General features: G+C 50.7%; 1 protein-coding gene across 3 annotated transcripts in view; it reads left to right on the forward strand.

Moving 5' to 3' along the window:
- Window positions 1-14,079, forward strand: part of CASZ1 (castor zinc finger 1) — a 263,964-nt gene that overhangs the window by 199,246 nt on the left and 50,639 nt on the right. For all 3 annotated transcript variants that reach the window (XM_074975271.1, XM_074975272.1, XM_074975270.1), the window contains 2 exons: window positions 4,212-5,055; window positions 12,082-12,150. In XM_074975271.1, coding sequence (XP_074831372.1) covers window positions 4,212-5,055; window positions 12,082-12,150 — 913 coding nt within the window. The remainder of the gene's footprint in view (window positions 1-4,211; window positions 5,056-12,081; window positions 12,151-14,079) is intronic.

The following is a 14,079-nucleotide window of genomic DNA, read 5'->3' on the forward strand; positions in this document are numbered from 1 at the left end:
CCCCCCTTTTTTTTTTTTTGCTTGCTCCGGATCCTTCGTGATACGATAGCTGCTCCGAGACACACAGATCTCTGCTCTTTGGCAATGCCCACAAATGGAGAGCAGCGGCAGTGGGAGAGGCAGACCCAGGGACCGTGCTGCCCGGGGCACAGGGGGTTCAGCAACTATCAGGGAGGAGCACAGCCTCAGTGCAATATCCTCTCTGCAAGGGTTCATTCCCCCCAGCTGCACCCGCCCCACTGTCAGGAATGGGGGACCAGGTGGCTCAGTGAATTGGGATCAGGATAATGCATCTGTTGGCCTCTAGCTCTGTAGTTCAACAAAATAGTTCCCAGCTTGTGGCTCTTTGGCGGTTTGTGTGAAATAAAGCGGGGCAGGTGTCCATGCTGCAGCCGCCACAGCGGGCTCTCACATACCTCCATGTCAGTAACCGCAGCACAGAAGCCAGGGGCTTGCTGGGCTTTGGGGACTGTCTCTCGTGGGTGCACCTGCAGGTCCGGGTCGAGGCACGCCGGCTGGGCAGAGTGCAGAAGAAACCTGCCCTGCTTTGCCTGAGATCTGCCTTGTCGGGGATAAAGAGAGGCCACTAGGATGGTTGGTCTCCCAGAACCTTTAATGTGATCATCCAGTACCGATTTGATCAAAGGAGAAGCAAAGTGGAGGCCGTGGCTTGTGGGACTGGGGGTGAACAGCCAGTTCAGGTGAAATGAGACGGGGCTGCTGTAATCCTCCCTGGGACCTGAGCTCCGCCCCAGACCCTGTCAGGTTTGGAAAAGCCCTGAGAGCCCCTCTCCCAGTCATTTTGTATTTTCAATGGGGCTGGGACCAAAGGTGATTTCCAAGCCCAGTGGTGCAGTTTTCAGCAGCTCACAGGGCAGCATCTCCCAGCCTCACAGGGAAATTCTGGGTTTCCCAGATCTTTTTTAAGGCTTTGGGTGTTAATCTGTGCAGGGTCTGAGCCAGCCTGGGAGCTGCAAAGTTGACCTAGAATGTGGAATCCAAAAGTTGGGTCTCCCAGCTGCTGCTTTGCTCTGCTCTGCTTGTGCTTCAGGCTGGGAATTGGGAAGCCCAGGGCAAGGAGGTGCAGCTGGGGCGGAAGGAAGGGGGGCTGTTTCTCACCTCTTTGATCTCTCCACCAGTTCTGCCCTGAGATGGGGCAAAGGTTTTATGGATTTTACCTAAACCACAACTTAGTCTCCCACCTGTGGTGGCTTCTGTAGGATTCCTCTGTGTGTGCATGTACGCATGCACACGCGGGTGATGGGCACAGCAATGTTCTGATGAACGCAGGTCATCCCCACCCTTCAAGAGCAGGGGTAGGGACCACCTGGCCCTGCCTTCCAGGGCAGCCATTAAAGCCAGCAATCACTTGTGGGTTTAATTTCCTTTCAGATCCCTTCCATGCTGCCCTTTCCCCCTTGCAGTTTGACTCGGGGTGGATGGGGTTTCACCAGGCCTGGGAGTCTGGGGGATCATCAGGGAGACCAGGGATCACTTTACAGGTCCAAAGAGAGATGAAAAGCAGAAGAGGGGAGACAGATTTAGCAGGAACAGGAAAACCTTAGACCCAGGGGGGATTTTATGGGATTAATCACTTCCATTGGGGCTATAGGGTTACACTGGGGCGGGGGTGGAGAAGAGGGAAAGGCAGCAAAAGGGTGAAAAGCGTTAAAGCAGCAGGAAATGCTTTAATGCCTCGTCGTGTGTAAGTGAAAGGTGATGCCCTTGGGATCCCAGAGTGGTGAGGGGCCATGGGAGGGTGGGAAAGGGGGAAGTTAAAAGATCCCACCCCTAAGAGAGGAGCCCTAGTTTCCTGAGGGTTTTTTTCCCTTTCTTCCCTTGTGATGTATCATTTTCTGAGCATAGGTATCAAACACGGGTGCCTAAGTAAGGGGGCCCGGTTCTGCATTCAGGCACTTGCCTAGACTGACACTGGGAAATTCACATGGCTATTTGAGGGCTGGCATGCCACTTAGGGACAGCACATAGAGGCCTGACCATCCTGCTGGAGGGAAATTGCACCCCTGGTGTGTGACTGTTTGGTCATCTGCTCTTATTCCTGGTGTCTGGGTATAGTACAGGTAGGAGCACATGGTCTTTGGATCCAAGACACTGGTGCTTAGCCATGGAAAGGAGCAGTGTGCGCGACCAACTCTGAGTACTACTGTCCTGAATTCTATATCCTAGCTTAGCAGGCACCTCCTCAGACCTTTGCTGCAAGCATTAGCCTCATGACCTGTGTCAGTGGGACTTTGGCAATTCCATGGCCATGTGCCGGGTACACAGGCCAGCGCTGCAGCAGGGTTTATGCCCCATGTGCCTGGCTGCATTGGGCATCACTGATGTTGGCCCTGCAGAAGTTTTAAGCGCCCATTGCAGGGTCCTGTCTTCTCCGGGTGTCTCTTCCCCCGCACACCCTTACTGAAGCAAACAGCTGGGGAGTCAAGAGACCCCTGGACCTAGGAGTCTGCTTGTTGGTCAGGACGGTGTGTTCAGGAGCATTTGTGCATGTGTGTGTGGCACAGCTGTCTGTCAGATCCCTGGATCCCAGGGATCCATTTTAACCCCTGGGATCTGTCGAGCTCTCGCTCTTCCTCTCCTTCCTCTCTCAGATCTCTTCCTTTCCGGCCGTCTTACAAGGCAGCACTAATTCTCTCTGCACATCAAAACCATTGTGGCTTCTCCACGCCAGGAACCCCCTTCCTGCTACTGCTGTACCTGCCCTCGCTGGCCCTCCCCCTCCCTATGAAAGATGGTGCTCGCCCACAAGAGTTAGAGTGAGTGATTGGGAAAGATGACGAGGGAGGTTTGAAGGACTCCTGCACACAGTAAATCTTCACTCTGCAGGAGAAAGCGAGAGGGAGAGGAGGAGGAGGAGGAACGCTGTGTCAGTCTGAAGCCTAAATGAGTCCGAGCTGGCACGTCAGAGCAATCTTTATTTCCTCCTTTACACTGATATTGGGTGACCTCCAGATCCGTGTTCTTCCCCTCCTGGTGACCAGCAAAACTGCCTGAGGGAGTGAGTGGGGGAGGAAGGGAGCTCCAGGGAGAACAGCCCTCCCCACTCTCCTTAGCACACCCCCAGGGAGAACAGCCCTCACCTCCAGCCCCCACCCAGGCAGAACAGCCCTCTCCACCGCAGTCAGCCCACATCCCAGGGAGAAACAACCCTCCTCCACCCAGTTTGCGTATCCTTGGGCCAGCACAGCCTGCTTCCCTAGGGCAGTGTGGGGGTTATGGATGCTCATAGCAGGGATACAGCTCTCTTTCCTGAACTGTAATGCCTTTGGGGGTCAGTAGGGGCTCCCCTCCCGCCCGTCAGGCCTCAGAGGGAAATGCATAAGAGGAGCTTCGCTGAAAAGAGACTTTAGAAAAACAATGGCAGGGGTTGGAATAGCCATGGATCAGTGGTTCTCAGCCTGCGGCCCAATCAGCACAAAGCTGCGACCCATGTGACATCCTCAAGGCCATACGGGTAGTATATATAATATGTGGCTGTCACCCACATAACACATAGAGAGCTGCATATGTGGCCCACAATGGTAAATAGATAGAGAATCGCTGCCATGGAGATTCACCCCCCCTCCCCACAGCCTCCTCCTCTCTCTCTTCCTTCCCGACCTTCCCTTACCCTTCTTGTCTTACCTTCACTCCCCCCCGCCCCTCTTCATTTTCTCTCTCACCCCCCCATGTCCACACCTCTGCCACTCTCTGCTCATGCCTCCTACCCCCTCCTTTTCCCCACTCCACCTTGCCCCTCTCCCCTTGCCCCAAACACACGCTGCCTTCCCCCTCTCCCCTTGCCCCCCTCCAAACATATGCTGCCCCCCCACCCACTGGGACCAAGTTGCACAACCCTGGCATATTGGCACTGGCCTCACTTTCAGTAAAATTACTTTTTCTTCATATTAGGCCAAGGCAAGAGTGCAGAGACATTTATGAAACTTTGTTTAATGTACTGAAAAGCCATCGGCTAGAACATTTAGGAAATTGATTTTCCTGGCATTGATGAACTCTTTTTATTTTACCCCAGTATTAATTACTTTTTTTTTTAAAACAAATTAATTTAAGAGTCGTAAAACCTAACAAGTGAGCCAAACGTCAGTAGATCATATTCCCCTCTTCCCCCCCCTTCCCACTGCCGACGCTGGTACGGGAAAAGAGGAGAATCCACCCCTTGCGTGACTCTTTGTCCCTCCGTCTCTCTGTAGGGGAAGCTTCGTCCCTGCGCGATTACGCTGCCACCACCATGAATGAGTTCCTGGGCATGTTTGGCTACAACGACCAGAACATGCGGGATGAGCTGACCCGCAAGATCAGCTTCGACAAGCTGAACGCTGCTACCTCAGAGGCCTCCTCTGCCACTGCCTCCCTCCCTGGCGAGGACGCCATGAGCAAGCGAGCCCGCTTCTCCAAGTACGAGGAGTATATCCGCAAGCTCAAGGCCGGCGAGCAGCTCTCTTGGCCCATCCACCCAGGCAAGTCGGAGGAGCTGAGCTCCAAGCTGGGCAAGGAGCCTTCATCAGTGCTGACACAGCCCATCCGAGCACTGCCGGGGCCAGATGCCACCCTGCTAACAGAGACCAAAGCCACCATACTGCCCTTGCCCTCTCCGAGCAGCTCCCAGATGCAGGGCCTGATGTCACGGGCCTCCAAGTACGACTTCTTCATCCAGAAGCTGAAGACGGGTGAGAGCATCAGGCCCCAGAACGGCAACACCTACAAGAAGGCCTCCAAGTATGACCTGGAGAATGTCAAGTACTTGCATCTCTTTAAGCCCGGCGAGGGCAGCCCAGACATGGGTGGGGCCATTGCCTTCAAGACAGGCAAGGTGGGCCGGCCTTCCAAGTACGATGTGAGGAACATCCAGAAGCTCACTCCAGTCAAGGCTCCAACACCCAGCCTGGCACCCAACCCTCTCGCCAGTACCCCCAGCAGCGCTCCAGTGGCTGGGCCTGAGCAGCCCGTCTCCTTGCCGTTCAACACCCCTGAGTACCTGAAGTCGACCTTCTCCAAGACGGACTCCATCACGACTGGGACGGTCTCTACAGTCAAGTAAGTCTCCTCCTATTTTTCTCTTCTTTGCAGTTGTCAGGGAAACAAACCCGATTGCGGGGGGCAGTTTAAAAGGAGGTTTGCTCTCCTGTGACACTGTCCTCCCCTTGATTTCTTCAGTAGGAGCTTTTTGATTCAAATTCTGGCTAATGGCTGAAGCCGGGCATGAGCACCTTCTTGGTTCTCACAGTCCCATTCCCATCCTGAGCCTAAGCTATTGGGCCTGCATTGGACCTGGGAATACAGTAGAGAAAAGTGCTGGGGTGATCAGTTCACCAGTTCCCATAGAGCAGTGGTTTTCAGACTGGGGTATGTGAGCTCTCGTCAGGGGGTACGCAAGAAAAATCCTGTAATGGCGGATAATATCCCTTACAGACCTTTTCTTTTTGTTTTCATCAGTATATTATGACCTGATCTCAGATGGGGGTGTGCGGTAGACTACACTATTTGGAAAGGGCTATGCAACCTAAAAGTTTGAAAACCACTGCCATTGGGCAAAGCCGGCATCAGCAGCTTAAGCCAGGAGCTGAGTTCTGGAGCCCAGGACCTTAAAGCAAAGATGTAGGAAGCCATGAAAGCTTAGCAGAGCATGTTAGTGAGAGTTACTAGGCTGTGGAACAGTCTCCCAAGGGAAATGGTGGAAATCCTGTTGTTCGGGACATTTAAATCTAGGAACTCAGCCTGCAATGTCTGGGATATGGATTAGTTGTCTGATTGGCCCTCCTCATTGTTAACATCTCTGATTCTAAGCAAGGAAAAGTTCAGTTATGGGGGTGTGAGGAACAATCCCCAGCATTGATGGGGTTCTAGCCTTCTTGAGCCCATCAGCTCTGATAGCCATGCACAGATCCCACCGTCCCCTCAGGACGTATCTGTGGAAACAAGATGCAGAGAGAAGAGCTGCTGTCAACACGCACAGGTCAGAATCATGGCTGCTTTCTTTCTCTCTGTCTTCCAAATCTCCTAAACAACCAGCCCTGCCTGGATTAGGGCCCAATTCTTTTCCCATTGAAGTCAGCGATTTGATGATTAGATTAGATGTTCCTGTGCTGTATGACACATGAGGCAACCCAGTGTTTCCACCTCCATCTGTCTAATGCCACGTTTCTTGCTCTGTTGTAATCTGTTTCCAAGATAGCAACATATTTCTCAATGGTTTTATTATAGGTCATCTGTTCTCCTCTTCTCCATCTTCCACCAAGTGGTATCCTGTCAAAGGCTTGTCTAGGAACACCATTTTTTTACACGTTTACATGTCCAAACCACTTCAGCCTTCTTTCTCGAATCATTGTTTGCTGGTCAGTCCTTTATAACACATCAGCACTGGTTACTTTATCCCACCAGCAAACCCCAAGTATTCTCTGCGAGCATCTCTGATGGGATGTGTTAAGATTCTTGTTTTGGGCTTCTAGCATTTGCCAAGTTTTGGAAGCATATAACAATATGGATATTACAGTGACATTGTATAACCTTATCTTGGTCCTTGTGTAAATCTCTCTATTTTTCCAAACATTTGCCATTCTCAGAAAAGCTCCACTTTCCTTCCCAGTTCTTGCTTTCACCTACTTATGGGGTTGGCCATCAGCAATCATTGTGCTTCTGAGATATACGAACTCGTTAACCATGTTGTCTTCTTCACTGTCAATCACATATATACCAGTACTGCTGGCTCTTTCAACCATCTTCCAGCGATCCTGAGGTCAGTTGCGTAACTCCCATTGACTTCACTTACATGTATCTTTTCAATCTGACCCATTTCTTACATAGATGGACACGGTTCAGTAAAACTTCTTCTCAGCTTTGGCAGGGAGATTCACGTGCCATGTCTGACAAACCCACTGCCCCAGCTGGCACCAGTAGCCACCCCCTTCCTTGTTGGCACTCTGCACAGGGGCCAGGAATTGAATGATCTATGAAGAAATCCAAAGGCTTTGTTTGTACTAGGATTATTTTTACTTTTGCTACCACTGGTGCAGCTCCACAGGTGGTAGCACTGGGGGAGACACCAGTGTAGACAAGGTGCCCATGGCCACCAGCACCTTAAAAACCATGTTGTGTAGACCTGCTCTGAGTAGGGTTAGATGCCATAGCACTTAAAACACCAGAGGCTGCTTGGAGGCTTGTCTGTGCTAGGTTCCAGGCGGTGCCACTGGAATGATAGAAACAACAGTGGGGAATCCTGGTATAGACACAGCCCTAGAGGTGACCCCTCGAGGTAAGGGCTGAGGTACATTGGCTGGGCATTGAGGGCGAAGCTAGTACAGCTCCCACTAATCTTCTGTGCATAAACAAGCCTTGGGCTCTCCCATCAATCTGGCAATTTTCCCCAGCATTCAGTCAATGAAAAATGGCTCAACATCCACATTTGCTCCTCCTTCCCCGAGACCTCACATATAAGAACATAAGAATAGCCATACTGGGTCAGAACAAAGGTTCACTTAGTCCAGTAACCTGTCTTCCAACAATGGCCAGTGCCAGATGCTTCAGAGGGAATGAACAGAACAGGGCAATTCACAAGTGATCCATCCCCTGTCATCTAGTCCAAGCTTCTGGCAGTCTGAAGTTTAGGGACACCCAGAGCATGGGGGTGCATCCCTGACCATCTTGGCTAATAGCTATTGATGGACCCTATCCTCCATGAAATTCTCTAATTCTTTTTTGAACCCAGTTATACTTTTGGCTTTCACAACATCCCCTGGCAAGGAGTTCCACAGGTAGACTGAGTGTGGTGTGAAGTACTTTCTTATGTTTGTTTTAAACCTGTTTCCTATTAATTTCATTGGGTGACGCCTAGTTCTTGTGTTAGGTGAAGGGGGAAATAACATTTCCTTTTTCACTTTCTCCACACCATTCATGATTGTATAAACCTTTATCATATCCCCCCTTAGTCTCTTTTCTAAGATGAACAGTCCCAGTCTTTTTACTCTCTCCTCATATGGATGCTGCTCTATGCCCCTCCTCATTTTTATTGCCCTTTTCTGTACTTTTTCCGATTCTTTTTTTTTTTTTTTTTTTTTGAGGTAGGCCAACAGTATTCAAGCTGTGGGCATACCATAGATTTATATCATGGTATTATAATATTTTTTCTCTTAATATCTATCCTTTTCCTAATGGTTCCTAACATTGTTAGCTTTTTTTGTCTGCCGCTGCACATTGAGTGGATGTTTTCAGAGAACTATCTACGATGAGGCCACAATCTCTTTCTTGAGTGGTAACAGCTAATTTAGACCCCATCATTTTGTATGTAGAGTTGGGGTTATGTTTTCCAATGTATATTACACAACACTGAATTTCATCTGCCATTTTGTTGCCCAGTCACCCGATTTTGTGAGATCCCTTTGTAATGCTTCACAGTCAGCTTTGGACCTAGCTATCTTGAGTAATTTTGTATCATCTGCAAACTTTGCCACTGCACTGTTCACCCCTTTTTCCAGATCATTTATGAGTATGTTGAACAGCACTGGTTCCATGTGCAGATCCTTGGGGGACCCCATTATTTACCTCTCTCCACTATGAAAATTAACCATTTATTCCTACTCTTTGTTTGGTATCTTTTGACCAATTACTGATCCATGAAAGGACCTTCCCTCTTATCCCATGACTGCTTACTTTGCTTAAGAGCCTTTGGTGTGGGACATTGTCTAAAGCTCTCTGAAAGTCCAAGTACATTATATCCACCGGACCACCACCCTTGTCTAATAGATTGGTGAGACATGATTCCCCTTTACAAAAGCCATGTTGACTCTTCCCCAGTATATCGTGTTCATCTACGTGTCTGATAATCCTGTTCTTTACCAAACACCAAGATCATGTGGAGAAGAGGAGCACATGATTGTGGCCAGGTGTAGAGTTTAGATAGGCTGTTTCTGCAATGGAAACTCTACCGCCCTGGTACATGGGGTCAGACTAGATGATCTAATGGTCCCTTCTGACCTTGAATCTCAAAATGTCTGGGTGCAATAAGGAGGAAGGGGCGTGGTTTGCTCCATTTCCTTGTTCTGGATTCTCTTGCCTCTCACTTGGCGCCTTGTTGAGGCCTGAAATATTTTTTGCATGAGATAGCTATTGTCACCCATTATCACGGTTGCCTGGTTTTGCTCACACATATTCACCACAGAGACCTCTGTGGCAGCTGAGGGGAGAGGCCCCTGCTTTCTGGCCCTCCTGCCTTTCCACTGGTTTAAGCACCAATAGCTTTGGGTTGTGGAACTCAGTTGGGACTTTTCTGATTGACTTTCTGATGTCAGCCCCTGTGTCTGTACAGCCTGTTCAGTGCATCGGTCTGTTTTTTGTCAGCCAGGAGTCCCCTTGGGTCATTGGTAGCAGGGCCAGCACCTACGTGCCACATGTTGTGGGATGATAGATCCTATTGAGTCCACCCAGCTGCCTCATCCCTGTAGAGAGGAAGGCTGATCTTGTGGTCAGTGTATAGGCCTGGAGCCAGGAGACTTGGGTTGTTTCCCTGAGTATGCCAAAGTTGCGCTATGCAATCTCAAGCAAGTCACCCTCCCCTATGCCTCGGTTTCCCTGTGTGTAAGGCAGGGGTAATGATATCTGTCTCCTGTGTGGCACAGATTAATACATTACTGTCTGCAAACAGCTTTCGGTTCCTATGGTTTAAGTGTATGGAAAAGGGCAAAGGTTTGTTATCAGTTGCAGCTAAATTCATCTGGCCCCCAATCTGGGGAGCCCTTTAACCATCCCAAAATGCCCTGTCTGTTTTGTGGCACATTGTTTCATTAGATGGTAGCATTATCCACTCTGCTGGCTGTGCTGTGGAGCCCACGCCTGCCCCCGTGGTGCAAGTCTGCCAGCTGTGCCAAGAGCCTGTTGTAAATGCCTCGTTACTGAGCTCTCACTCGCTCTTTCTCTCTCCTGGGTTCATTGGTGTCTCTTGCTCCAGACGGCAGGTAGGGGTGGCTGTTGTTAGAACACTGGATTATAAATATGTATATATGCACAGCACCTTATCATGATCAATCCCCAGGTCTGCGGCTCCTCGACAGAGGAAGCCAATCAAGAGTCTCAAGGACACCCGGACACCCCTTCGGTATCTCTGCTCCCACACCCATGCGTGTTGGGCATTCTGGAGCTGCACCCGGGGGCTGCTCACCAACCCTGCTTTGCTTTTGCTTCTCCTTAGGATCCCGGTTTTATTTCCTTTCTCTCACCCTCTCACTCTTTCATTTCTGCGGTGGATGGGGTTCACAATGGCTCAATGATCCCTTCTCTAACCACAGGACTTCCTGGGGCTGGGGGAGGTGGGAAATGCTGACAGGGGTGCAGCTGGCAGTGGGGTTTGCACTGAGGCTTCTTCCCAGCTGCTCTCTCTCACACACACACACGTGCCTGCGGGTGCACTTAATCTTTTGTAGCTTGGGGTGGTGTTTCCATGGGGTTGTGATTCCTCCTCCTTCAGGGCTCTAATTGGTGCCCACTAGGTACGTTCGCTGGGGAACCCACTTCCACGAGAGTAGAGGTAGTTCTCTGTCCTCTGGTCTCGACACATATGGCAGCTGAACTGGACACATACCAGTAGTAATATCAGGCTTCTCCCTCACCCATCAGCTGACCACACCTGTGGGTAACCGAGGCTTGGTGGGTGCCAGCATTCTGCCTTTCCCTGAGGCAGCCCTGCCACGTAGATGGGATGTTGACACACTCCAAATTTTGGCATGCTCTGGCTCAGTGTCCCTTGGATGCTAATACAGCCTTTATCCCCCACAACTGCAGCAGGGGACTGCACTGCACTTCCCAGCTTGGGGACTCCCCCAAACTGTGCTGTCCCTGTGTTGGTTTGAAGGATGTCTGTGAAGCATCCAGAGCAGTCTCCCAAGGAGCTGAGAGGGGTGCAGGAGACAGAATATTAACTGAGCTAGTGAGGATGGTGCTAATTACGTGACCTGGGACCTGGCCTTCCATTCAGAATCCCCTCCAGGACCAAACGCCCTCGTGGGAATCACCCACTCACTGTCACACATACACACACAAGCCAAGGGGTGAACTCTCTAACCCCTAATGCTGTTAACCTGGGCGAAACTCATGTACTGACTTCAAATGACTGCGGTGCAAGTTATAGGTGTCCTGGTTTAACCAAGGTGCAGAGCTGCCATGCATCCATCAGGGGCCCAAGGATGCAGGAGGAAGTCCAATTGCAGTCCACTCTCTCATCAGCCAATTCTCTAAGACCAGCAGTCATGTTTTTAGCAGGCTGGGGCCCAGGCCTGTGGGTCTGTTCTGTGACTTTTTCTCTCTGTTGCTGGAGAACATCCACCAAGACGTACTTTCTGGCCGCGTTTTAAGGAAGATGCCTGTTGGAGCGAATGTGATGCCTGGGTGCAGTTTGGGTTTGATTTTTAATTACAAAGCTACATCTGCGGCCCAACTGGTGTGATTGAGTTTGGGTGCCCCATGACAAAGAGGGCTGTCAGGGCTACTGGCAGGATGTGTGGAGAATGCAGTGAAAGCCATGTTGTGGAGTCCAGGTTATAAATGCACCCTCTCAAATGGTCACAGCATGGATCTGTTCTGTAGTGCAGACCGGTGCTCGCGGTGCCCTGATCAGTGCTAGAGTCACGTGCTCTCCAGCGGTTCCGCAGTTGGAGTATGTCTTTAAGGTCTCCCTGCTTTACAAACTGGAGCCTTGTTGTAACAGAGCTGGGGCGGTCCGTGTTTTGACTCAGCCACTGGTTTTGTGTAGACAGAGCCAGTGGTGCCTATGTGATGTTTATAAGAGCATAATTTAAGGGTAGGTCTTCTCAGCCCCTTCAGGAAACGAAATCGAGCCCTGGGGAGAGGAGACCTGCAGGAAGGGAGGTAGGTGGGTTACATTAGCAGGAGTCCAGTGCCCCTAGAAAGAGAGGGCACACGGGCATGGGGGGAGGTTACACAGGCATATATCTCTGCTGCTTACTGTTCCCAGAGCCCTCTTCCCTGGCACACTCAGTGCTGCCTGAGAGACAAGGAGCTTGGACTGTGCCCTGACACTGCCTGCTAACCAGCTCTGCCCTGTGTGTTTCTCATTAGGAACGGATTACCCACTGACAAACCAGCTGTCACCGAAGATGTAAATATTTACCAGAAATATATTGCCAGGTAGGCAAATCCCTTGGCTTTCTTGGGGAGGAGGCTGGGTGGGAGGGGGCATGGGATGGAGGGGGTGGGGTCTCGTCTGTCTGTCCGGGTGAAATGTATAAACCAGTCATGGACACTGAGTCTTCCATTTCCCTCCGACATCCACACTGACTCTGTTCCCCCCTCTGGACAGTAGTAGCTGGGGGAGGCACACAGGGAGCTGAGAACAAACCAAGGCTCCACCCCATGAGAGCTCTCTTCTCCCCACACTCCTTAGCTAACCCCATAGAGAGTGGAGAAGTGTTTCGGGGCAGAGGTTGTGCCTTAACCCAGTGCCTTGTGTGGCAGCTTCTTCACAAGAGAAACCCAGCACTGGATGAGGGTGCAGGATGGAGCAGTGTGCCAGAGCTGTGCACAGGCTCTGGGCTGGAACAGGAAGGGGGGCTGCAGGACAGGAGTGAGGGGCATTGGCAGAGCTTTGCAGGGAAACCCAGGGCTGGAATAGCAGAGGGAGCTGGTGCAGATCAGAAGTGAATGACATTGGCAGAGCTGGAGGGAATGTTTGCACAGCACCTGCCTATGCTATCCTTGGCCCTAAACAGTGCCATCAGCCCCTGACCCAAGCCTGATGACTCCTCCCCCTCTGCTGCCAGGGAGCCAGATCTGAAAGCAGAGGGCCTTGAGTGGCACAAGAATTGACATCCTTCAGGGAAAGCAGGCAAACCAACCTCACCTCAAGAAATTAAAGCAAAAAGGTTGCTCCTGTCAGTGCCAGGGTATCGAGCCTGCAGGAGGCTCCCTGGGGTGAGCCACGGGTGTGGTTAAGCAAGAATGGGGAGCTCTCCCTTGAGCTGAGGAAGAGGGAGAGCTGTGGGGGAGGACTGCTCCCCCAGCCCTGGGAGAAGAAGGTGAGGTGTGCTCCCCCGATCTCCATTACCTTAACCCCTGGTGTAGGAGGTGAGAGGGGCAGCAGGGAAGGCGAGATGGGAAGACAGAAAAAGACAAGTCCATTACTAAGTCACAGTCCCCCAGCAGCAATGCCTCTGGCTGCTCACTTGCTCTAGGGAGAACTGGGGACCTGGTCAGAGTTTTAGGCCCAGTTTTGCCTAGATGGAGGCAGAGGGGGGCTGATGAGAGCTGAAATTGGCTCCTGCCCTGGGTACCAAACCTCCATCCTCTGTTGCTGCCAGCAGCTGTGGAGCATTGAGGGGACAGTAAGAAGCTGGAGACAGAGCTCCTCTTGGCTACACTCCGTGGAGAACAGTGTGGTTGCACTGGTTTAGCAGAGAGAATTCATCCCTTTATCCCCGGCTTCTCTCACAAGCAAAGGACCCCTTTAAACACCTCCCCTCCTCATCCCCTTTTTCCCCAGGCTCAGACAGTTCACCAGGGAGGCCTAGAAGACAGCTTTGGGACACCACTTCCTGCACAAAAAGATTCGCAAGCTGCCCGTTGGCAGCCCGGCCACTTCCCTTTAATTTACACGTGGTTTTAAAAACTGTTTAAAGCTTTAAAATAAGTGAGGGGGGAGGACAGTGTGTCTTTGCTGCACAATTAGCTTAATGAGTTTGCCAAAGCCATTGCCAAAAGCTGCCCAGGGATAATCCGTTGTCTCACACAACAAAAGAAAACCACATACTTAGCTAGTTTGGGCTGGGTTGGTCTTTTTCCATCCTGTATATTTATAATTTTTTTTCTGTGGTCTTTTCTTTTCTTTTTCTTTTCTTTTCTTTTATTTATTAGTGCCTGAGCAGATGGTACTTCTGGCAGCTCTTACTTAAATATTTATTTCTGTGGGTATCCCCCTGCCTTTTAATTGAGGTGGGGTTTTTTCCTCCTCCTGTCACATCATCGTTACAGGGTAATGAGTCTGTAAACACTCACTAAGCACACTGATGACTTTATTTATTATTTTTATTATTATTTATTTATCTTGGTGTTTCTTGCTAA

Source organism: Natator depressus, chromosome 18 (assembly GCF_965152275.1).
Source record: "Natator depressus isolate rNatDep1 chromosome 18, rNatDep2.hap1, whole genome shotgun sequence".
NCBI classification, from domain to species: Eukaryota; Metazoa; Chordata; order Testudines; family Cheloniidae; genus Natator; species Natator depressus.